Genomic DNA, 25,420 nt, shown 5'->3' with positions numbered 1-25,420 from the left:
GGACTAATGAGCTCATTTATATGGAGGGGAGGAAGTGGGAGAATGTGGTGGATCCTTTGGGGAGTTAGGAGGGCAAAGATCTCAGCTATAGCTCCGGAGATGCCAGGACGGATGCTCAGCCTCTGTGCCTGTCTGTCCAGCTGCCTACCTCCTGGTTATTTATACAGCCCTTGGGAACATGTTATCTCTGAGTCCCCCTTACCCAGATCCAAGTGGATCTGAATGAGATCCCTCAGGAGCTGGAAGGCAGGAGTGGAGGTGCAGGGCTCAGCACCTGGGGCTGGGCATGACAAGGGCTGTGATGGCTGCAGGTGCCCCGTTGTTGGTCCATGGTGTCTGGTGTAGGGTGTTGGGGTACCAGCCTGGGAAAATGGGCATCCCCCAGCCCTGGGATGCTGCAGGTGACCTGATATTGCAAATCCCACAGGAGCATCAGATCTGGGACCTGCTCCCAGTGCTGCTCATTGATGATCCCTATGGGAACCAGTGGGGCTGTATCCTGCATCCCTCAGAGGTGGCTGCATCACTGCCCCAATGCACCCCTGAGTCTAGAGGATCCCTTGGCGAGTAGCAGGTCTCCGCAACCCCACACACCATGATCCCTTCCCCCACGCCATTCCCTCACTGCCTTCACAGCACAGCTCTGATCTTTTCCAAGCCTGACATGAGAGCCGCTGGCAGGGTGGAGCTGAGCTTGGATGACACCCGAGTGCAGGCAGTGGGCAGTGGGCAAGCGCAGGGTCCCCGCTTTAACCCTTCCCCACCTGCCCAAGCCTCCACCGCAGCCAAACCCTTCCAAAATAAACCCAAGCAGCCACTCACTCCAGTGTCCCCTTTCCAGTGCTCCCCTCTCGGGGGTCAGCAGAGGAAGTGGGATGGAATGGAGGTGGGAACAGGCTGGTACCCCCTGCTGCATCCCCTGGCTCCAGGCAGGAGAGGGTTAGCACGTTGCTGCAGGATGTTGCAACCTCCTATTTCCATCTGCGGCCCAGGAGAGTATCTGAGGACTTCACAGCTTCCAGCCTATGTGTGCCACCCCCGCCTTGAGGTACCCTTGGCAGGGCTGCGGGCAAACTGGCACCCAAGGGCCAGCATTCTAGTACATTCGGGTAACCATCGGTGAACTGTGCAAAATTAATTTCCATGTGGCTTATGATGCTGGCGGCAGGAGTGGAGGTACCTCTGCAGGGGATGTATTTTTGGGGGGCTAGCCATTTATGTCCCAGGGGCCCCCTTAACATGTTCAGCATTAAGGATTTGGCTCTCCAAAGGAAGCTAGCGATGGCACAGGCTCAGACGCATCTTTGCAAGGAGCCAGGGAAGGGAACAGCAGCTTGCTTTGCACATGCAGAGCACCCATTGCTGGGGCCCTCCCAAAGGTGCTGTGAAACACAGGATGGTGTCCTGCTCTGTGTAAATCCTCCGAGCACTGGCACAGCCCTTGGCTCACAAGTGTCCTTGTTGCAAAGTGCATGGCAAAGCAGGGGGTGGGCTGGCTGCTGCCAAGAAAGGGGCTGAAATGTGCTCGGAGACCTCCTCCTGGTCTGCCCGAGAAAGGCAGAATGCAACAGCAGCGGAGCAGTGTCATTCCCATAGCAGTGAGCTCATTCAGCAAAGACCTCAACTGGTGCTTAAAATCAAGTAGACACTTTTACATTTGGCCCATGCACCATACTGGCATGGCTGCTGCTGCTTTTGAGTGACCTTGGGTGGTCTGGACCATGGTGGCACCTGAAGAACATGCACATGAACTTGCTGAAGCATCTCCATGCTCTGGTCCGGCTGGGGAAAGGCTTCCAGTGGCGGTGGGCTTGCTCTAGCACTGCTTTCCAAGGGCTTTCAACAGACCATCCCTTTTGCTCAGCAAAAGGAAACTGCAGGCAGCATAGCTCCACGCAGATCCCTGGGATGAGGGTGCTGCTTGGAAGCAGCCTGCATTCCTGACAGCGCAGTTGGCTTGGGCCACACTTCAGGCTAAGGAACAAAATACACCAAGAGGAAGGTAAAAAACCACGGCGGTGACAGGAGTCGGCACAGGGGGATGTGTCACTAACAGGAGCCAGGGGTGCTCCCAGGACTTGGCAGGGGGAAGGCTGGTGTTTGACCCACACAGCCCATGGGATGTCTCAGCCGCGCACTTAAAAATCTCAGAAATTCAAAGGATAATGCTGGAAAATTATGATGTTTTTCCTTGCTCTCTGTGGGAAAAGGATTGGGGTGACTCTCTCAATTTCTTTACTGGTGTTGCTTTCATTTCCTCAAAACTTATCACTGGCTTCCTTTAAAAAAGTGCAGCACAAAACCACAGCGAGTTTATGGTGGGCTCAGAACCACCATGGTGGTGGAGATCCAGCATCCGATGGCAGTGTTGGGAGAGGCATTTGTCCACAGAAGAAAATTTTGGATACTTCATATATCATTCCAATAGTCTTGGTAATGTAGTTACAGCACAGCATTAAGAGACGACAGTATATCTGGGGATAGTAAACATCAGACTCTTAAATAGCTCATTATCGTGTTACAGAAAGGGACATCAACTCGTTTATAAAATGGCTAATTTTGGCTGGCACAACTGAAGGGCATTTATCCTAGTAACTGCTAGAAATGCTTATAATCTCAAAAAGGCTAATGCAGCTCCAGGCCCTGCTCGGCACACCATTAAATCACTCACAAGCAGGACATAAAACCAATCTCTCCACCCCCTGTGCTATTTGTGGGCAGAAAATAAAACATTTCACATACGATTTTTTTCAATTTCCCTGCTTATTTTTCCAAACCTGGGGGAAATACAGTGGGAAATTACCACCCTGTAGGACTTTTTCAAGCCATGATGACCAGGCCAGAAGTGTTTTTTTCTACAACCATCAGATTTTACAGCAAAGGACCGTGCCACTCCATGAACCCAACCATCACCAAAAAAAAAAAAGCGCACAAATATACTGAGGCTCAAACAAAACCCACAGCAGGGGATGGCACTGCTGGCCTCACCTCCTACCTTGCAACCAGCACCCAGTGGTGTTTGGAGCTGTTTGGGGTCGCTCTGCCCTGCCAGGTGCAGTGACAGGATTTGGCCCTGCTCCTTCTCTTTCACAGACTGGTTTGGGTTGGAAGGGACCTTAAAGCCCATCCACTCTCACCCCCTGCCCTGGGCAGGGACACCTTCCACTAGACCAGGTTGCTCCAAGCCTCATGCAGCCTGGCCTCGGACACTTCCAGGGATGGGGCATCCACCATGTCTCTCTTCTTTCCCCCATGGTCCCATCCCTGGGGCCAAGTGGTTGGATGTGTGGAGGTGAGAAGTGCAGAGGGGATAAGGACCCTGGTATTTAATCATCCCCGTAAAGCTCCCTGTCCTCTACAGACATATAAATGCTGTCCTGACCACACAAAGTGTCCATGCCCTTGGGCTGGATTTGAACCAAATACATGTTCTCCTGGCAGCAGGTCTCCTAGCCCACCTGGCTTTAGTTTTTTTAAAACCTATTTAATACATGAAGGTGTGGAAGGGGGGCCTGCTGTGGGGGAGGTTCATGAGGCATGCAGCAGAGTTGGGAGAGCAAGACCCATGGTATGGCCCCAGGGATCAGCAGCATGGAGGATGGATGGTGTTTGTAGCAACACTTGGGACACATATGACAGAAATCATCACTGGGCTGTGACTCATCCCCAAATCCTTTGGTCCCAGCTGGTCCCCGTTGCACCATCCTGCCCCACCCTGGGTGTCCTCATGGGGACAAATGAGCGAGGGACGGAGAGGGCTGGGTTGTCTTGTGTGTAGTCAGTCTCTGGGTGCTGGTTGGGCTGGAAGCAGCGTGTCCCAGAAGGTTTTGGGGTGCTGTGGAATTGTGTTTTCCGCGTGCTGTGATGGGTCTGGGCTGTGTGCGCAGCAGGGGCTGGTTTCCAGCTACAGGTGTGTGGGCCAGCTCCGGGTTCCCTGTCGCCGACTGTCCCAGACGTGGCTGCTCCTTGGCTTGCTGCACGAGCTCCCTGTTCCCATGCTAACCCCTGCTGCAGCGAGTCCCAACTGGGCTGTGCACTGCGAGTGCTTGGCTCAGCATCCCCTGGCGCTGCTGTTTCTTAGTGAGAGAAGCTGGTTTACACTTGCTGATGACCACTCAGGTGGTTTCCTTTGACTTTTGTCTGTATTGGTCTCTTCTGGAGTCTTTCCAGAGTGTCTCCTGGTCAGGGGATGAATGTTGAGGGCAAGTTTGCAGTTGGGTGAGGGCAGCTCCTCAAGAGGTGTTCAGTGGTCTTGGTGCAACACTGCAGATACCCATGGGGTCCCGCTGCTGTGCACCATGTTCTGGGTGTCTGTAGAGAATCTCTCAGGACCCTCATATTCTTACCTGAGATACCCCAGTCATACCTGTCTTTGTAACCCAGCCCTGAGAATGGCTGGGGGGCATCTCTCTGGGCTTACCAGGCTGGGGTTAACAAAAGGCTTGGGGAACTCTGGGTTTGCAGATGCTCTCCCAGAGCAATGCTCTTGGAAGGGAGGAGCAGAGCCCTGGAACCAGGGTGATGGGCTGAGCCCAGCACCTGCATAGGTCAGCAGGATGGGGGGAGGCCCCTGGTTACCCTGTGTCCCTCACAGCCACATGTCTGCACACAGCAGCCAAGGAAGTCGTTCCCCCTCTTCCTCAGCCCACAGGAGGTTATTTTCTGTGTGGGATGAAGTGCCAATTCTGGACAGGGTGGCTTCCCAAGCAGTCTCTGACAGGAACCTGTCACCCTTGTGTCTGTCTTGATTATACAGAACTTATTACACAATATCTCTGGTAGCTTCCAAACTTCTTCTGTTATTTTGGAGGATGATTCATTTGTGCAGCCTGAGAGTACAAAAAATATCAGAGGAAGCTGAATTTCTACCAGGGTGAAGGCCATGCCCTCCAGAGCAGGGACCTGCTCCCAGTTGCGTGCTGGTAATTGCTGATGCTGAACTGGGGGTGAGATGCTCATCCATGGCATACCATGGTGTTGGACATGTGTCCAAAAGCAACAGCTCACAGATGTCACAGTAAAAAGGAGTTATCTAGCTTAGCTGGAATTCCAAAATTTAAGAAGGCAATAAATAGCAGAGACATTTTAAGTGACTGATTTCTTACCAGAAAAGCTGATGGGACAGGAGTCTGCCTTTAATAAGGAACTCTGGGGGGACCCAGGTCATGGGGAGAGCTGGGGCAGAGCCTATGGGGCTGCTGGGGTGACTGGTGCCCAGGGCAGCACCTGTTCCTGCACCCAAACTGCTTTTACCTATCAGAGGTGTAAAGAGTTTGATCTCAGTTATTTATAGCAGCTGCTATAAATGTGCCAGGTTGTGCCAGGCCGGGTGCAGAGGGGCTGCTTGCCCCATCCCAGTGGCTGGGGTGGCTGGTCCCAGGGTGAGCCACTTTCTGTAGGGTGGTGAGACCCAGCTGTCTGCCCCACATTGGTGTTGGAACTGGGATTACTGGGGCAAGCGGAGTGAGGGGCACTGATCTGAGACCCTTGCAGAACCTGCATTTGGCCCCTTCTCTTTTGGAAAGCAGCAGTTTACCAGCGGTGCTGACAGAGCTCCAGGAGTGTGATGCTCCCATGCCTGAGGGGGGCCTGCAAGGAAGCTGGGGGGAACTTTTTACAAGAGCAGGGAGTGACAGGACAAGGGGTAATGGGTTTAAATTAGAAGTGGGGAGGTTTAGATTAGACATCAGGAAGAAATTCTTCCCGGAGAGGGTGGGGAGCACTGGGACAGGTTGGCCAGAGAAGCTGTGGATGCCCCATCCCTGGAAGTGTCCAAGGCCAGGCTGGATGATACTTGGAGCAACCTGGGCTAGTGCAAGGTGTCCCTGCCCCTGGCAGGGGGGTTGGAACTAGATGATCTTTAAGGTCCCTTCCAACACAAACCATTCTATGATTCTATGTGCAGGAGCTGGACATAGGCTTAAGTCCCAATCCTTGTCCCTGGGGTCATCCTGGTATCTCTGGGTGGCCACAAAGGTGTCAGAGCAGGACTACATGCTGCAAAAGACCCCAGAAGGCCACAAAGCATTTCCATGGCCTGGGTAACATCCCCTTTAAGGACCCTCTGCTTAGCCTTGGGCAGTGCTGCCAGCCCCTGCATCTCCCCCCGTGGCTGTGAGCTCCATGCCTGGTGCTGCCAGGGGCTGATCCGCCGGGGGCTGGTGCAGCCGGATCAGCGTGGCACAGCATGGTGATCAGTCCAGTGAGTAGAAGAGGAGACAGGGGCCGAAAGCAGAGACAGTGCTGCTCAATCCTCCTCCCTTCCCGCACTTGCTCCTGCCGGGGCAGGAATGAGCAGAGTCATGGGGTGCAGAAACCTGACTCCTGCAGTGATGGCTGGTGGCAGCTGGAGGCATAGCCATCCCCAGGACCACAGGCTGGGTGCAGCCAGTGGGGACAGGGTGTTGCTGGGGGTTTTGGGGGGCAGGACCCAGCAGGAGGCTCCAGGGAAGATGTGGGCCATGCAGCACCCCACACACCAAAACCTTGGAGAGCAGCTAAAGGGGCTGGAGCCCTGCAGAACGCTGGCATGCCTGTAACGCAGGCTTTCCCTAGCAGCTCTGCAAAACCTTATTTCCTGGGAAATTGGGGCTGCCTAGACCAACAAGCTCTTGTGAGTCCTCAAAGCCCCCAGGAGATGGTCCCAAAATGGGTTCTGTGGGTGGGCAGGCACCAGCGCATCCCCAGTGGGTCTGGGTGTGATAGAGCCAGGCACAGCCGCGTGCTTTTGGCTTGAGCTTTGAGACCGCTGGTAGGAGGGGAATGCAAAGGGCAGGTTTCAAGGGCTGCTCAAGTGGAGTGTGAAATGGGTGTAAATCCAGAATAACTCTGGGTGAGAAGCAGCAATGCTGGTGCTCTGCTGCTGTGGCACCGTCCCCTCACAGAGAGATGTGGTGGCAAAAATCCCCTTTTTACTTGCTTTGATGAGGTCCCACTTTTGGGATCCAAGGGCCTTGGCGTGAGATGGGGCTGTGACCCTCAGGCATTGCTGCTCCGGATTCCCTGTTTTGCAGCAGTTTGAGACCCAAGCTGGGCTGCAGGCAGTGCCAGACTCCATTTTGCAGTGATGTGACTCAGTTTATCCTACTAGATAACTCTGTTCAGCAAGGGCACATTTTTTCCTGTTCTAAAGTGTGTTTAAATATGAAAATTAGTGTTCCTGACACCTGATTTCTTTTTTTTTTTTTTTGTAATGTTGCCCTGTCCCAAAAGGCAGCAAGTTGCTCCCACCCCTTTACCAGCTGCATTTTGAATGTGCTTTGAAGCCCCTGTGCTGTTCAAACACTGTGTTGAAGGTGGTCTCTGCCCAAAAGATGTTGCAGCTGGGAAACTGTCCCTGCTTAATCCCAGGGGCTGGATGTGATGGGGATGAGCAGTAATACCCCTACAACATTGTGCTGCTGTGGGGTTTGCCAACCCTTGGCAGAAGAAAATCCATTTTGCACACTGAGATCCAATTCAGCAGCGGTAGTGTGGGAGCGTGATGGTTTCTAAAATGCAGTTATCCTGTGCTGCTTGAAATCAATACCTCCCTTTGCCGTTGCTTTTATAACACCATAGGAATGTGTCAATACCGTTATGCACCCAGAGTCTCTCTTCCCACCAGAGCTATATCCAGTTGTTCTTAATTACAAAGGGCTGAAGGTTTCCGGCTCTCAGCATGACAGGTCTGAGACTGGGGCTGTGAGGAGCATTAATCCTCAAGATTTTTTAAGCGCATGTGCTCAGCAGCATCATGTAAAGTTTGGTGCATGGAGGAGCCGCTGACTGCCAGTGGGGTGCTCATTTTGGGGAAGATGAGGCAGAGATGCATCTATCCCAGTATCCCTGCAAAACATGTTCAAGTGTTACTGCATATTGGGCTCATCTCTGACACAGGCTGGTGTTTTTGGGTCGAGCAGATATCAAGGCGATTCAAAGCAGGAATATTTCTGGTGTCTAGGAAGGCTTTACCGGGTGTTTTGACCTCGGTCAGGCCATGGCAGCCTGTTCCTCTGGGTGCAACCACCATCTCTTCCCCACTTTTCTCCTTCCAACCTCTTTTGTTGTTCTGCTGCTCAGTGGAGCCACCCTTATCTCACCCAAATGGCCCATCCTATTCCTGTCTGGGGAGTCATGCTGATCCCTGTGACATTAGAAAGTGCTTTTTGGCTCGAGAGGGGGCTTTAACCCCTTCCTTTAACCCCGGGTATCTCCAGAGCCACCCAGCATGGCAGGTTACTGGTGTTTCCTACAGACGGGTGCTGTGAATGACACCACAAGACCCAGCTCCTCTGGCTGAGGAACCTCTTGCTTTGAGCACCACACCTTGATTGCACAAAGTGCAGGAGGGAAACTGCCAATGTATTGCAGCACACTGCAAAGGGGAGGCAGCTGGAGCGGGTACTGCTGATGCCAAAGGTGTTTTGCTTTGTTGAATGAGCCTGTCTAGGTTGCAAAAGATGGCCAGCTGGTGCCAGGGACATCGACTGCTCAGCTCAAAAGTCCAACATGATGGTGCTTTTTGATCAGAGGCTGAATGGGGGTCTGGGAGGAGAAGGAGCACAGGGGATGCTCCGCCTGCCAGCGATCTGTGCATAATGATCTCTCTTGCAAGTTCAATGTTTCTGCAATAAAGCCATTTGCAAAACCCCACGGAGATCCTGCCATCACCTGGCTTTGAGGGCTGAGCAAAAATGCCCCAAAATGGCACCAGTGTCCTTGCCCTCTCAACCCCCTTCTCCCCAGCAGGCTGGGCACAGGTGTCCGGGAAGCAGAATGAGAGGATGGCTGGCCTGCCGCACATCCCGGGCCCCGAGAACCTCCGCCCCTTCACCCCCGCCTCACTGGCTGCCATCGAGCAGCGCATCTCTGAGGCAGAGGCACTCAAGGTAAAGCGGCAGCATGTGGAACTGCCCGAGGAAGAGGAGCTCAAGCCCAGCAGCGACCTGGAAGCGGGCAAGAACCTGCCCCTCATCTATGGTGACCCACCACTGGAACTCATCGGGACGCCCCTGGAGGACCTGGACCCCTTCTACAAGGATAAGAAGGTAAGGGGCAGAGCTTAGCCCATGAGTAGACTTGGTATTAGATGCAAGTCACAGGAAAAAGACCAAAGCACAGACCTCCCCTTCCTTCCCCCCTGCCCCAGGGTCTTATCTGAGTCCACCTTGGTGAGCCACAGACCCAGACTGCCCTGGTTGCTTCTTGTCTGAAGCAGAGCATCTGTTGCTTGTCGAAGTCCCAGGCCTTTGGAGATCCAAAGCAGGCATAGAGGTCCCACCTCTGACAGAAGCACTTGATGCATGAGTGTTTTGGGGGTGTGCAGAAGGGCTAACCCATCTCCCTCCTCTCTTTTCTCTGCAGACGTTCATAGTCCTCAACAAAGGCAAGTCCATCTTCCGCTTTTCGGCAACCCCTGCCCTCTACCTGCTGGGGCCCTTCCACCCCATCCGCAGAGGAGCCATAAAAGTGCTTATCCATTCATATCCTTGCCCTCTGTGACACTGCTCCTGTGCCGTGTCAAACCCTGATGGGTGCAAATAGCCCTGGGAGGGGGCTGAAAGAAGTGTTTCATGATGGTGTGGTGAGCAAATCTCCTGGGCTGGCCCCCACCATGGCCAGAACCCGCTGCCCAGGCATCCCAGTGCTGTTGTCACTTCCCAAGGAGTGGATGCTCAAAGGCTTTGGGCACCTTGGTGGCACCAAGAGCTCAGTCTTTGCATCAGTTTTGTTGGAGCAGGGAGGAAACCAGGGAGGAAACCAGGTGTGGAGCATCCTAGGAAGAGGTTCAAGGTCTCTGAGGTCTGAAGAGACTTGGAAAGGAAGGAAAATGTTTACAGGTCAGAGGATCATGTCCCATCTTGGAGGTGGGTGAAATGGGGAGCTCAAAAGATGCTTTGGGAAAGGGAAGACAGAGGAGCCAGGACATTGGGATACAGGGAAGGAGGCAACTTGGGCAGCACTGGGGCTTTTAATGTGAGACAAGCAGAGATAGAAAGATGGGAAAGGATGCCAAGAGCAAGAGGGACACTGGGATCAGTGGGAAGTGATCCCAGCAGAACCCTGGTGGCAGCAGGAGTTGGTGGTCAGGAGTCAGGAGGGATCCAACAAGTGGGGGAGGCTGCATCCTGGGATGCTGGAGAGGAAGGAGCACAAGGACAAGAGGGAGGCAGAGTCAGCACCATGGAGGTGAGGGGGGACCAGGGAGGGAGGGCAGGGGCCAGGACCAAGCATGGGAGCAGGGGGACTAAAGGGAAAATGTGATGACAGGGCTGAGCCAGAAGAGAGCGGCAGGAGGAGCAGGCCAGGGCATGTGACCAACGTGGGAGCCAGGACAAGAGGAGTAGGGGTGCTTGGCTTCATACCTGCATGATCTAGGCAATATTTATCCTTGACCAGATTTTAAATTATTCAGCATGTTCATCATGATCACAATTTTAACCAACTGTGTGTTTATGACGATGAACAACCCTCCGGCGTGGTCCAAGAACGTGGAGTAAGTCCCTGCCTCCCGCGACCTCCCCGGATGTGGGGGGGCATCATGATTGAGAGGGGCAGGACCAAGGCTGAGAGAGGGGTGTTGGGATCCAGGCACCCTTCAGAGGAGGAGGGTGTCATCAGGAGATGCTGGTGGCCCTCTTGATCTTGGAAGAAACATCCATTGCAGATGCCTAATGTAAAAAGAGGGGGAATATTTCAGAGCCGCCCAAAATCTGGTGGGATCCCTGTGACAGGAGACTATGGCAGAACAGGTTAGATCAGGTCAGCAGTGACGGTCCAGAGAGTTTAAGCAGATCTACCAGTCCAAGGAGCATGGACAACCAACCCCAGGTGGGAAGGGGAAAATAGAGCATTTTCTGCTGTGGTTCTATGCAGTGGGGCCTCAGCAGGGTTTTATGGGAGTGTGGTGGTACTGGGACATCAGCAGGGATCGGGGGTGTCACAGAATAGTCACCAAAGGGAGTGGTACCTCAAAATGTCCCAATTTGCCTTTTGAGGTGAAAACCTCCCCCAGTGCCAAAGCACCCTGAGAACCCAGTAGCCTCTGGCTCTGAGCCCCCAAACTCAGGTCCCCGAGATAGTCCCACAGGGAGAACAAACTTCCTGGGGCTCGGACTTCATCCTGAGCTGGCCCTTGGACCCAGGTGAACATCTTGAGTCACCGTCATTTCAGATATGCCTTCACTGGGATATACACCTTCGAGTCCCTCATCAAGATACTGTCAAGAGGCTTCTGCATCGACAACTTCACATTCCTGCGCGACCCATGGAATTGGCTGGACTTCATGGTCATCTCCATGGCGTGAGTTTGGTGGTATGGGGGCAGGACAGGAGATCTGGCCACCACAACCCAGGGGGATGACCCTGGGGAGGAGGGCCGAGAAACAGGGGGGTAGGTGCCTGGCAGAGCCCTTGAAGCCCGCTCCTCTCCTGCCCTGCAGCTACATCACTGAGTTCGTGGACCTGGGGAACATCTCTGCTCTCAGGACCTTCCGTGTCCTCCGTGCCTTGAAAACCATCACGGTGATACCAGGTGGGACTTCAAGAAAGGGTCTTCTATCCCCATTTTCCCCTTCCTTGAGCTCGGGTTTTCCCACAGTTCGAAGTAATTTAGTTATTTTGCAGCTTTAAGAGAAAATATGGGGGAAAAGGTATTTGATACTTATAAATAATTTCTTATGTAATAATTCAGCTTTTGGGTCAAATTCTGCTGTTTTTTACATCTTTAGATTAGCTGGACTCACTTGGTTGTTTGGCCAAGGAAAGCCCCTAATAAGCCAGACTGTGCTTTTAGGGCTCCCTGGAGGTGTCTCAAGTGGGCTTGTGCTCATGTCGTGTTTATGAGCCCAATTATCTGATACCCTTTGCTTGGTCCTTGGTCCAGAGCTGACTGCTCTGGCGCTAGGGCTGAGATATTTCATGGGTATTAGTGAAAGAGCCATGTGGTGAGTGCTTTACATCACCCCAAACATTCAACCTGCGGTGTTAGGAATATGTTATCAAATTCTCTGATGGCTTTTTCCCAAATGTGATACCATTTCAATACCCTGCTTTGGTACCACATAAATGGTAGGTCAGACCCCCTTCAAGAAGCGTGAGATTGAACTGAAAATAATCATTTATTGTGGTGAATAAATTCTTCTGTCCCTTCAGTTTCCAGATCTTTAGGATTCATATTTAAATGTTTTTTGCCTCCATCAAACAGGATAAAAATTGCATTTAACAAAACATAAGCTGCTACTTCTTTTTGGAAAGATATCCCCCCAAGAGGCTTTGCAGAAATAGCAGTTGCAGAAATAAGCTGTTTTCAAGTAGCTGTCCTCAGCAGTTTCCCAACATAGACAAACCCCTGGAGAACAGGGTTTTACCTAAATAGTTTGGGAACGGGGGGAACTGGTGTGATGACAGGGCTAAAAATCACGTGTCTTTGGAGAATTGCCTCCACGTGAGAATGCTCTGTGCTCAGATCTGCTTTTAAGATCAACATCAGGATGTCCCAGCGTCACCCATCATCCATGTAAACCTTGGGTGAGGGGAACGACATCCTCCACGTTAAAAGCCTGTCAAGGATCTGTAGACGAGCCTCCTCTGCAGAGGAAATGGTGATGCTGTGGGAGAGTGACGAGTTAATCCCAATGCTTAAAGCAAATGTTGCTTAGTCATCTTTGATCAGATGTGTTGGGGTTTTTCCAGCTTGCGGGGATCAAGTTGAAGGGTCCAGCTGGCCTCCTGACCACCCACGGGACAGCAGCTCGTGGGGGTGTTGAGGTGCAGAGGCTTTTCTGGAGCTAAGAGTGGTGCTCAGCATCTTCCAGCTGGGCTGGCAAACAGCTTTTCCATGTACCACAGCAAAGTGGTCTGTTCTGGTGGTTTGGGTCAAAAGAGGCCAGATTTTGATGTTTGGGGAAAACATAAAGCCAAATGGAATTGATGCCAGCCAGGCTAGGATAGGTTTGAGCTTCTGATACCCAGGTTAAGGCCAATATGGAAGGTTTGCCTGGCAGTCATCCAAGAGGGACAGTTTTGGGGGAATGGTTTATGCTGCCCAGTGATGTGTGGGGCAGAAGGGTAGTCAGGATGCAATGTGGGGTGGAGAGCTGGGATGAACTTGGTGATACATGTCCCCAACAGCCCCAGCACCTTTTGTGAATGCCATAGCATGTTCTCCACAAGTAGCAAATGAGCAATTAGGTCAGTAGTAACCCCTCCCCCCTAGGGCTGAAGACGATTGTCGGCGCTCTGATCCAGTCGGTGAAGAAGCTCTCAGATGTCATGATCCTCACAGTCTTCTGCCTGAGCGTGTTCGCCCTCATCGGTCTCCAGCTCTTCATGGGGAACCTCCGGCAGAAGTGCGTGCGGTGGCCCCCCTTCAATGACACTCTGCTGGGGGACATGGGGCTGGACAACGACACATTGGCCAACACAATGCTCTTCAGCAACTTCACCGATGTCATTGCTGGCAACTTCACCACCAGCTTCACCAACAGCAGCAACTTTGATTTCGAGGCCTACATCAACGATGAAGGTAAAAGCTTGTGCATCCCCTTCTCCATTGACCCATCATCCTAGTTGGCTGCTCGGTTTACCCCGTTCTTACTCCATGACAGATCATGATGGTTTGCTCACATGGATCTTCCTGCCAAGGTGCTTTGCGGGGAGATGTGGGTGAAACAAGGGTTGTGCATACTCACAGGATGGACAGATGGGATCGAATCCTCTTTGCCAGGGAAAAGGCAGTCCACTCCTCCAGAAAGGTTTCACTATGGGGACCCCTGGACAAACCAGTCTCTCCATCTCTCCCACTCACTAGTGAGGGCACAATCTCCCCGTCTGGGTGGGCACTGGTGAGCAGCTGCTCCATATGGCTGGGAACAGCAAGGAGACCAAACCATCCAGGAGCAGATGGGGCTTTGAGTGGAAAACTAGTGGGTGGAATGCAAGAATGACATTTCTCAGCCACATTCACCACTGTATCAGAGCTTGGTCCTTCCCCAAGTACCGCTGCATCCAGCAAGCATTCCATGACAGCCAACAGGAGGGGAAAGGGGGAGAGGTGGGGCCGAGCATGGGTCCTCAGACACGTCTCCAAGTTTGCTACTTTCATACCACTTCTTTGACACAAGTTTGGCCCAAAAAATTGTGGGTTTTTGTTTGTTCTTTGATTTGGGGTTTTTCAAACTCCATGAAAATATAAAAATCTCAGAAAATCCACCTGACAGAGCCAGCACGGTGGCAGGATGCTCCACAGGGATGTTTCATGTCTCAGCAGAGCTCAGCAGAATGTCAGGTTATGTCTCGGCTGAGCTGCTTTGCTGAACTGTACAAGTAACTCTGGCCTCAGTTCCAGGAAGGTTCTTTGGTAGGGGTGCAAATTCAATATACAGGATCTAATGAGCACAGACCAAATACCAGCAGTGCCCTGGGGCCATGTGTTCCGGTTAACAGCTACTGGGGCCAGGCCAAAACCATATCGCCTGGCTATCACAAGTGGGATAGCTCCTCAATGAGCCCACGCAGGTTAAATAAAAGCCTGGTGGCAAGAAGCCAGGCAGAGCCAGGGGTGCTTTGAGGAAGCTCCAGAAATCCCTGTGTGGCTCCTGGGCAGGCTGTGGTAGGTGATGCCTAGGATGGGGTCCTTCTGCCCTCTGCCATGTGGTGGTCTCCATGTGTTGTCCCTGGAGGCAGGTGACCTGTGGTGACACTGCTTGGCAGCTCCTGTGGTTCTGGATCCATGTCTGAGCTGTATGGATGAGCTTTAAGGACCCCTGGTCTGTGAGCGGGGGTGTTTCCCTGCCAAGTAGGAGCTGTTTGGTTTAAGAGCAGCAGGAGGAAGGTGATGGCCCTGGAGCAGTATCAGACAATTTCCCCAGGCTTTTTTGGACCCCTGCAGTCCCCCATGCTCAGTGCTCCCTGGGAAAGCCCTGCCGTTCTATTCATTTTCCCAGAAAAGCAGACCAACCCTGGTCCTTCAACCACACGTTAACCCCCCTTCCCAGGAGGACTCGCCTTGGCCAACCTGTCTGTTTCCAAAGCTCTTCGTGGGCTCGGGACTCATCTAGTTGGGTTGGTGGAACCAATGCCGTGAGGCCTCTGAGCTAGTGCCAAGTAGCTTAATGCAAATAGCAAAGCCAACAGAGGGGAGAGAACCCTATGCCCAACGCAGGGATTCAGGGAATTTCCCAAACAGTGAGGAGTTTCTAAGAATTTGAAAATCAATGTTTGTTTGTTTGTTTGTTTGTCCTGCTCTTTCCCCAACTGTGAAGCCAATTTCTACTTTCTGGAGGGAGCGCTCGATGCCCTGCTCTGTGGGAACAGCAGCGATGCTGGGTGAGTACAGTTCATGCTGGCAGCTGGGGGCCCCTTCACCTCCATGGCAGGGGACAGGGCAACCAGTGCAGCCTGTGGGACCACTGATGCTTGGGATGGAGCAGGATCGGGGCTGGGAATGTGGCTTGGCAGATGAATGGTCCGTATATCCTAACTGTATCAGCTTGTGGGGGGTATCAGTCTGGGCATCCCGATGGGATCAGCTTTGAGGTGGGGTGGTTCTGCTGAAGAATCTCAGCATCTCCAGAGATGGAGCATTTCACTGTGGGTGCAGGAGAGGCAGAATCGGGGGCTCACACCGGCTACCCCCACGGCTCCTTTGGCAGGAAGTGCCCTGAGGGCTACCAGTGCATGAAGGCAGGGAGGAACCCGAACTACGGCTACACCAGCTACGACACCTTCAGCTGGGCTTTCCTGGCCCTCTTCCGCCTCATGACGCAGGACTTCTGGGAGAACCTCTTCCAGCTGGTAGGTGCCCGTGGGACACCCATGGGTTGGAATGGAGCTTTGGTGTAAATTTTTACCCTTGTGCAAATACTCTGCTTGTTTTGATGCTGCTCCTGGCCTAGGACACCAAGAAGTCAGTTCAGTGGAACATTTTGGGACGGCATCCCATGACTTATGAGTCTAATCAGCATCAGTGGAGATGGAGCATGGTCCCATCCAGTCCCCCAACCTGAGCATGCAGTGCAAAGCCCAGGCATGCTGCAGCAGTGCTGTCAGCCATATCATGGAAATCAGGGGTTTACAGGAGTGTCTAGTACCTCCTTGTCTTGAGTTAAGGAAGGGGGGGAGGGAGGCAAAGCTAGGTCACCGGTCCCCTGGATTGAGCTATCCTTTAGGGAGAAGTCAGATCCCATGAAATCCCAGGAATCCTGGGTCCAGGACTGTTTAGGTAAAAGCAAACCTATGTGAAGGCTACACATGTTCTCTGGAAATGATTATGCACAGATTTGGCACTAGAATAGGACAGCTCTTGGCCCAAGAGTGAGACCTGACAAGCTGGGGTCTGAGAGACATCAGCACCTGCTACAGCAAAGCAAGTATCTGATGAAGTACCAGTCCCATCTCACTGCCCATGGAAGCTATCCAGTCCTGGGGCTATCAGCTAGCACGGAGGAGTGTGGTTCAGTTTGCTGAGACTTGTGCCATGGACTCCAAGAAGCTCAACTGGGCAATGACCAGCCCTTGGGGGAGATGGCACCAAAATCATAAAATAATAGCTTGGGTTGGAAGGGACCTTAAAGATCATCTAGTTCCATCCCCCCAGCTGTGGGCAGGGACACCTTCCACTACTAGACCAGGTTGCTCCAAGCCTCATCCAGCCTGGCCTTGAACACTTCCAGGGATGGGGCAGCCACAGCTTCTCTGGGCAACCTGTCCCCGGGCCTCCCCAGTCTCATTGTAAAAAATTTCTTCCTCATACCTCACCTATTGTACTCCTAACACAAATGGGAGGGTGCTTTGGTGCAAGACCTTTCGTTGGAATCATCACCAAACCACCCATGTCTCCTCTTTCCACAGACGCTGCGTGCAGCGGGGAAAACATACATGATCTTCTTTGTTGTGGTTATATTTCTTGGTTCCTTCTACCTCATCAACCTCATCCTCGCAGTAGTGGCCATGGCCTATGCAGAACAAAATGATGCCACGATGCTGGAGGAGCAGCAGAAGGAAGAGGAATTTCAGCAGCTGATGGAGCAGCTGAAGAAGCACCAAGAGGAGCAGGAGAAGATGGTTGGTGGAAAGTGTGGAGGCCAAAATGAGGGATCTTAGGAATAGGGATAAAAGGGGAGGCAGCGAAAAGTGTGGTCATGCCTCTGTTTATGTAAAATCTGATAATAAGCCCCGTTTGGCCCATAGTAAGCAAAGATAATAATTGAGTAACTGTTTTGAGCATCACAACTGAATCAAAAAGTTGAGATGCTATCCTGGGTGGGGAAAAAAAGGATGAAAATACTTAATTTCCATATCCAAAAACCAGCACAGGGAACACTGGGAGGCAGCAGAGAGGTGCAGTACAGATGTGCAGTATTATTTGAAAGGAGGAGGTGAGTAATAAGGTACAGAAGGCACCAGAAGTAGCAATGTATTTTCCTGCAGCACGTCAAGAGCAGGAAACCTGGCAGAGAGCCTGACCAGGCGATTGCAATCAGGGTACAAAAGAAGCACTCGAGGAAGACAGGGCAGTTGCAGCAGAGCTAAACACGTTAACAAACCACTTGGTTTAGGGCAAGACTGGAAACAGAAGAGAGGGCTGGAGAGGCCTTGGGGAGGTCCTGGCATCCTTGCAGGAGCTGAGGCACAGTTCTCGGGGTCTGGCCCCACTGCTGTACCCCAGCACATGAGCAAGTATGCGTGGCTGGTGCTGCAGTTTGCGCTGGTATTTCTCAGAGCTGCTGTCTAAGCTGCCTGATTCCCACCCATTTGCTCCACTGTGACTCCGAGGTGTTACCTTGGACCCTTTCTGGTCCTTGTGAGTCTCTCTTCAGCATAATATGCATAGAAAAATGTGGGTAAAAGCTTCTGTGAGGTCTGATACTGCAGCCCAGCCATTTTCCATCTCTAATCATCATTTTGGCCAATGTCAGCAACGTCCATGGGAGACATCCCTGAAAATCTGTTAGTCTGGGCAAAAGACCAGCTTTCTTGTGAGTGAGACACAAAACAGTGCTTTCCTCTTGCTAGAACCTCTGTGTCTCATTTCTTATCTGTGCTGAGCCACAACATCCTCTGAGGAAGTGGTTTGCTCTTATCTGGCTGCTGGTGTTTGCGGGATGGGTCTAAGCAAGCCCAGATGGAGGGATGGGGACTCTGGGGCTGGGCATAAAGGTGGTCCTGTGGCCAGTTCCTTAAGCAAATTAACTAGTGAGCTGCCCAAAGGCTTTATTAAGGGATGAATCTCCTTTATTGTCACCTGGAGAAATGGAGAAGGCAGAGGGAAGGCTGACAGTGAGGGTAAAGCACCTACAAAAAATGGGCACTTGAATCCGTTTAACATCCAGCAGGGACTGCGTGTGGAAACTGTGTTGCATCTCAGTGATGTGCAGTGGGAACAGAGAGGTTCCCACTCCACCATGGCATCCTCACTGCTCCCAGGGGGTGTAGTAAACTTCAAATATTAATACCACTGCAGGGGGAGAAAAAAAAAAGGGGGGGGGAGGGGGAAGAAAATTTGACCCAAACATTCACAAATTCAGTGCAAGTCCAAAAATCTTGGACATCACATTTCAGGAAGAGCCTTGAAGATTTTGCTTCTTTCCCATTTGGGATGAAGGCACATTTCAAAGATTAAGGTTTCCTGCAAGACAGAAATTAGAAGGTTTGAATAGCTTTGTGCTTATGAATTATTCACCCTGAAAAGTCTGAACAGATCTGATACCACTGTGCAGAGAGCTTAGTACAGTGGGCGTGCAAGTGAACAGGAAAGGCTTGTAACTTCTGTTTAGCTACTGTATGTTGTTATCCCTCAGTATTGCTCGTGAGGATCTGAGTTTGCTGCCCAGGTCCTACAGCAGCAGACTTTGGAGTCACAACGTCCTGCCCAGGACAGTCCTGGGGTTCAGCTCATCCCCCCCACACCTCAGCCTTGTGCCCTCCAACAATTGTGGGAAGCTGCCGATGGCTGCGGGCACACCGGTGATGGGAATGTGGGTTGCTGCAGGTTCAGCAGCAGTTCCCTGCCCAGCAGCACGGCTGAGAAGGAGCATGACTCGGACCTGAACAGTGACCAGGAGAAGGCAAAGGACTGCAATGGGCAAGTGGTCCCCAAGGTCGTGCTGGAGCGGTCTGCAACGGTGATTGATGTACGTGCTTGGCTCTGTCTCTGCCACCCTTGAGGGTGCCCACCCCGATAAACCCCAGTGGAGGGACTGGCTTATGCCCAGCCTATTGTGGGTCAGGTCCTACAAGCCTTTCTGCAGCCCTCCTGTAGCTCCCATGTTGCACTCTATGGTCTTCCCAGACCATTCCCTTTCTTCTGCCTGCTCTACCTTTAAGGGCATTAAAGAGCCTGGAGCACTCTGCGTTTATCCCCTGTGACCTCCTCTCCTTCTAGTTCAACCCAACCATCGAGGCGGAGAAATCGGACCACAACCACCTTACTGTGGGCAACCAAGATGGGCCAGGCCTCGAGAAGAGAGTGGGGAGTGCCATCAGTGTCATCTCCAACACCATGGAAGGTACGTCCTTCTCCATCCTGGGTGAGGGCAGTGTGCGCTGGCTGTTTCAGCCCAGCCGTTGTGCCTTGGTGGGCTTGGGGTGCTCAACACACACCACTGACAGTGTCTGTCCCAAATCTCCAGCCCCATGTGAGGGAGGACTCTGGAACTGGGGTCTCCATAGGGGGTCTATGCACTGCAGTGATGCTCAAGCAAGGCTTTTCATCCCAGCTCACTAGGATTGCCCAGAGGCAATCCTATTATCCAATTATTGCCCAGAGGCAATAATACAATGTCTCATGCAAAGGAATGGAATTGCAATTGATTACAGCAGTCTCCAGAGTCAGCCGAGAGCTGTTGAGTGGATTCCCAAGAGCTGCTGTCCCAGCTTCAGCAATAACAAACTTCTCAACCCTGCCCTCCCTGGGAACGGGTACCAAGCCCTCCAGCCACACCAGAGCAGTTCCCTTGGGTGTCCCTGCAATCCCACCATGGCAGGGACACCTCAAATCCTGCCTGGGTGCTGACAGCAGGGTTGCACCCTCAGTGCCCTGACTGATCTGCCTTTCCATCCCCCTCTCCTTTGTGGGGTAAAGTCTGCAACATCACTGTGCCTGGGCATGGGAAGGCATCTCCTTTTAGCACCCATATTAAACTCATACATGGTCTAGGGTTGGTTCGGGACCTCAGGAGAGGTCTCTTGTAGCATGTTAGCACTTGGCCCACCCAGGAAGGGACAGGAGAAGCCTACACTGTTGTCATGTTTCCTTTCTGTCCCCAGAGCTGGAGGAAGCTCACCAGAAGTGCCCCCCTTGGTGGTACAAATTTGCCCACACATTCCTGGTCTGGAACTGCTGTCCTCTGTGGGTGAAGCTGAAGGAGTTTGTGAAGCTGATAGTGATGGACCCCTTCGTGGACCTGGGCATCACCATCTGCATTGTGCTTAACACAGTCTTCATGGCCATGGAGCATTACCCCATGACAGAGGAGTTCGAGAATGTGCTGACCGTGGGGAACCTGGTAGGAGCTACAGGCATCCTGTCCTTTCCCATTTAGAGCCACACCATCCACGCTGGTGGACAGACCCCCTCTCCTGCCATCATGTTGCTAACAGCATGGATGCATGCCTGGAAACACTTCCCAGCTGCAGAGAAAGTGCTCGGGGTGGGGGGTCTGATCGCAGCATCGCTGTGATGGATCAGACTCCAGGATGGCTCAGGTCAAAGGAAGTGATATGAGGGAGGGATCCATCATTCCCTGATCCCCTTCTGCTCCAGCTGCTGTCTCACCTGATGCATCCAGAGCCTTGCAGAGCTTTCCTGAGCCATCTTCTACATTGCAACCCACGGTTGGGCACAAGTTGCTGCCAGCCCTGTCTGACACCGCAGTGTCCTCATGGTGCTGGGTGGCAGAGCAGGGGCCAATTCAGCTGCTGGGAGCAAACAGGCCCCCACAGAGCAGGATGCAATAGTGCTAGCAGCTTTAAATAATAACAATAATAGTAATAATCAGGACTTCTCCCAGCGAAACCATTGCAAATCTGGGCTGTTCTGATTTCATGGGTGGATTTAGCAACCGGCTAAAATGACTTTCAGCTGGATACAATTTGCATGTGGGACCAGACCAGGAGGCCCCTGGTAGCTCTGGGAAATGCAGCTAAGGGATGTGAAAGCTTGCCCTCTCCTCTCCTGCCATTTTGCCCTGCTCCAGTACCTGCCTGGGCCTCTCTGTGCACCAGCACTGGGGTGACACATGCCCGAGCCCTGGGCAGGCAGGGTGACACTCACCACATAGCTGCTTTGTCTCTGGTGTCATTCAGGAAATACAAGGGATTAATCAGTCATTGCTCAAAGCACAGTCATGCTGCTAAGACAGCTCCAGATTTTCCCTCAGGCCAGCAGCATTGTCTGGCTGCATGTACACCCCAATGCCGGTGGGGCTGGAGAGGTTCATTGGGATAGAGCCAGGGAGAGATGGAAGCAGAGGAAGCAGCTCTTACTGAGCTACAGTCTCCCCCGCTATCACCTGCTTGAGCCCAGGCTGCAGTGCCTGCTGCCTTTCTCACTGCAGGCAGAACGATGGCCAGGCTGTAAAGGAAAAAAGCAGGAACTAGCTGGCAGGAGCAGAAAAGGGGACATTCGTGGAGTGGCAGGCAAAGGGGTACGTTGGGGAACATCCCCTTGGATGCTGGTGCAGAAGTCTCCCTGCACAGTGTGGGCATGGACCTGTTCATTCCAACATGATCCACATCCAGGACAAAATTTGTGACCTGGCCCCCTCTGTACATGCCATGCCATGAAATTGTATCAAGGATGCTAATTGTCACATGGCTGATCCTGCTCCAGAGTAACGTGATAATGTGTTGTAGTCCCTGGAAAAGAGTAACGTGTAAAAGCCGGATCAGCTTTCACAGGGCTCGAGGAGGGGTAGGGCATCCCAGTCGCAGCCCAGTTCCCAGAGCTGGGAATCTCTGTGATTCAGTAGTTGCTCAAAGGGAGTTCCTTTGCCAATGAAACTTTTATTTTTCATTTCCACCTGCCAACCTTTGTGTCTCTCCAGAAGCACCCAGTCACCAGTACTCTCAGCCTGGCTTCACAAGCCAGACTGGGCAGCAGCTGGGGAGCTTGTTCCCAGCTGGGACTGGACCTAACAGGATGAAACACTTTGGGAATACACCAAAAAAAAGAGGTGCTACCCTCCCCACACCAAGGCTCAGCACTGGCTTACAAGCAAACTGACAGGGTGTTGTTTCCCCCAGGTTTTTACAGGGATCTTCACTGCAGAGATGGTCCTGAAGCTCATTGCTCTGGACCCCTACGAGTATTTCCAGCAGGGCTGGAACATCTTTGACAGCATCATCGTCACCCTGAGCCTGGTGGAGCTGGGCCTGGCCAATGTGCAAGGGCTCTCCGTGCTCCGCTCCTTCCGCTTGGTACGTGCCATGGTAACGAGGTATGCCTGGGGGTTTTGGGTGCAATTGCTACCAGAGTGGAGAATGGCTTGCTCAACCTCTTTTATGGTGGTGCCCAACTTGTCCCCTATTAAAGACAACACTGACAGTCAAGCTAAATACTTAGGAAAGTTGAAGTCTGTGCTCTTTGCAAAGCAGTTGGGTTTTTAATCCCTCCTGTCTTAATAAAACTGCCACATGAAGGAGTAATGCCAGCTTCACAGCCTTGCTGACACCTGATGGCAATGGAAACCCCAGGCAAACCAACACTTTGTCTCCTTGCTCCTCATAGCTGAGGGTTTTCAAGCTCGCCAAGTCCTGGCCCACCCTCAACATGCTCATCAAGATCATCGGCAATTCTGTGGGAGCCCTGGGGAACCTCACGCTGGTGCTGGCCATCATTGTCTTCATCTTCGCTGTGGTGGGGATGCAGCTCTTTGGGAAGAGCTACATAGAGTGCGTGTGCAAGATCTCCTTCGACTGCACGCTGCCCCGCTGGCACATGAATGACTTCTTCCACTCCTTCCTCATCGTCTTCCGCATCCTCTGTGGGGAGTGGATCGAGACCATGTGGGACTGCATGGAGGTGGCTGGCCAGACCATGTGCCTCATCGTCTTCATGATGGTCATGGTCATTGGGAACCTTGTGGTGAGTCTTGGAGCTGTGGTGGACCCTTGATGAAGGGAGAGCAAGAACAATGAGTGTCATGGGGTGGGGACCCCTTTGCCCTGCACTCCCTGGCCAGTGCTGTCCAGCTCAGCCCATCGGCAGGGCTGCGCCTGTGGCCATGGTCTGGTGGGAGATGCACAGGAGCACAGGCACAGGGCTTGGCTTCTCTCCTGTAGACTCGGTGGGCACGTGCTGTGTGCTCAGCTCTGTGTAAAGCAGCGTAAGCAATTTCTGAGGAACCTTCAGATGAAACCAGATCAGGAGCAGAAGGAGAAACCAAGGCATGGAAATTTTAATGACAACAACAGGCCTTAGGCAGGTGGGGGGGCAACTCTGGGACTCTTTCATGTTCCAGATGCAATTCCTTCTCCACATGGCTTTTCGCCCCCTGTGATGAGGGATGCAGACTTGTTATATCCACTTCATCCCCAATCCTAAATACGGTCCAGGTGGCACCCCAGGGATGCACAACCCCTCTGCACCATGCAGCTCCTTCCCTGGGTCCTGGCAAAGCCCTGGTCATCATGACCCTCCCTCTCTGCCCATTGCTCCCCCTCCCGCTAACCCAAGCTGCTCGCAGCCCTGTGCTGCAGGCCTGCAAGTTCCAGGCAAGCGTGAAATCCTTTCTAAACTTGGTAACCCTCTCGCTGGCAGCTTTGAAGCTTGTTTTCTAGGCTGCGTGGGCCCTGTTCTCCCTCCTTAAGGAGCAAGGCAGGGGAGGGAAGCATGGCAGCGTGCCAAATCGCTCCTATTACTTGCTGGGGTTGCGTAAGCCCTTTGGAATTTGCTTTGAAAAACTATCTACCCAGGGAACTGCTGAGCCTCCCTCCCCAGGCGGTTGCTGCTCCTGGCCGCGGCTGGCACAGCCTTCAGAGGGGTGAGAGCAGACCCAGAGGGAAAACCAGACCACCCCACAGCTTGGGTCAGGGGTACAGCAGCTTGGAGTGTCCCATTTTGAGGGCAGAAAATTGGGATTTGGTTACTGCTTGGCTTCTCTGGCTCATGCCAGGTGTTACAGGCCCCCATAGTAGCACGGAGAGCTGTGGTGGCTGCAGACACCAGCCTGGGGTGTCCTGGGGTCTGTGCTGGGGGGTGCAGGGCAGACGTGCATCAGTCATCAGATTTGATGACATCAGTGCCCCCAGGCTGCCCATCGCCCAGCAGTCACCCACAGCTTGTAATGTCCTTTCAGGGGGATCACGTTCGTTTGAATTGCACTGCTGAATCTGGCTGAAAGTCACCCATCAGCAGCAGGAGCATCTCCAGGACAGTCTGTGGAGGATGCAGGAGCTAAGAGACTGGGAATTACAGTGGGGGTTCCCTGGAGAACCTCCCCAAAAGGGACTCTGGAAACCTTTCCTTTTCTGGAGCCAGTTTTTGGAGTCAGGCAGCCCAACCACCCCTCCAGAAGACTTTCCTGGAGATGATACGGGGGCAGCAAGATTTTCCTCTGGTGGGGTCAGAGGCAGCCCTCTAGGGGGTGTAGCCTTCCCTGAGATTCCATCCTAGCTTTCCAGGCAATCTTTGCACAGCTCCTGCTGTGCTCTGTGCTGCTTCACAGGGCTTATTTAAAGCTAGGAAGAGGAATACAGCACACGACCAACTACAGAGCCATCTCTGCCCTCTTCATCCTCTCTGCCAGGCTCTTCTGGCCATGTCTCAGGTATTTCTGAGCCTGGAGCCTGTTCCACACAGCCTCCCAAGCATCCTGGCTGCAGGGAGGTGTGTGTTTCTCCCCACTTCCCCTGCTGAGGAATACAGCGACAGTTGGTCGTCCTTTACTGTTAATGACTCTTTGAGCATTTCCTTTCGGGTTATTAAGGGAAAAGGGAGGAAGTCAGTCGGGTGACAAGGTAACAGACTCCTGTCCAAAAAAGCCAGACTTTTAGCTGTAACTGGTACTTAACATAAGTATTAAACTGATGGGGTAGTAGGGATTTATTTAAAGATACGATTTAAGTCATAAGGTATGAGCCATGTGAAAACAGCAGTGACCTTGAATAGCAGCTAATTCCCTTCTCAGCTACAGTGCTGGCGCAAGGCAGCACAAACACCAACAGCTGTGGGCTTGGTCCGTCAGCCGCTCTGCGCAGCCAGCGCGTGGCTGGGTGCTGCCGATGCCCCCTACCCAGGGCAGAGCCTGTCTTGTTCTTCTTGTGAGCTGCTCCAGGTTTCTGGCATGCAGTGGGTCCACCTGTGCCAGGCGAGTCTGCAGTGGGGTCCAGTCACGTTCTGTGCATGGTGAAGTAGGAGAGGTATGGGGGAAGCAGGAGAGAGCCCGTGCTTGGAGCGATACAGAGCTTTTTCATCCCATGAGCTGACTTGTGCTGA

The 25,420-nt window shown here is 52.7% G+C and overlaps 1 protein-coding gene across 1 annotated transcript in view; it reads left to right on the top strand.

Annotated features, from left to right (window-relative positions):
- Positions 1 to 8,765: 8,765 nt before the first annotated feature.
- Positions 8,766 to 25,420, top strand: part of SCN4A (sodium channel, voltage-gated, type IV, alpha subunit) — a 30,681-nt gene continuing 14,026 nt past the window's right edge. Inside the window, exons 1-14 of the mRNA XM_010154171.1 lie at positions 8,766 to 9,029; positions 9,346 to 9,464; positions 10,388 to 10,477; positions 11,156 to 11,284; positions 11,424 to 11,515; positions 13,199 to 13,507; positions 15,246 to 15,309; positions 15,636 to 15,777; positions 16,834 to 17,057; positions 18,980 to 19,115; positions 19,367 to 19,490; positions 20,251 to 20,489; positions 22,228 to 22,401; positions 22,712 to 23,068. Coding sequence (XP_010152473.1) covers positions 8,766 to 9,029; positions 9,346 to 9,464; positions 10,388 to 10,477; positions 11,156 to 11,284; positions 11,424 to 11,515; positions 13,199 to 13,507; positions 15,246 to 15,309; positions 15,636 to 15,777; positions 16,834 to 17,057; positions 18,980 to 19,115; positions 19,367 to 19,490; positions 20,251 to 20,489; positions 22,228 to 22,401; positions 22,712 to 23,068 — 2,463 coding nt within the window. The remainder of the gene's footprint in view (positions 9,030 to 9,345; positions 9,465 to 10,387; positions 10,478 to 11,155; positions 11,285 to 11,423; positions 11,516 to 13,198; positions 13,508 to 15,245; positions 15,310 to 15,635; positions 15,778 to 16,833; positions 17,058 to 18,979; positions 19,116 to 19,366; positions 19,491 to 20,250; positions 20,490 to 22,227; positions 22,402 to 22,711; positions 23,069 to 25,420) is intronic.

Source organism: Eurypyga helias, unplaced genomic scaffold, assembly GCF_000690775.1.
Source record: "Eurypyga helias isolate BGI_N326 unplaced genomic scaffold, ASM69077v1 scaffold33876, whole genome shotgun sequence".
Lineage (NCBI taxonomy): Eukaryota > Metazoa > Chordata > Aves > Eurypygiformes > Eurypygidae > Eurypyga > Eurypyga helias.
The sequence above is the reverse complement of the archived record's forward strand: the minus strand, read 5'-3'. Positions and strand labels throughout refer to the sequence as shown.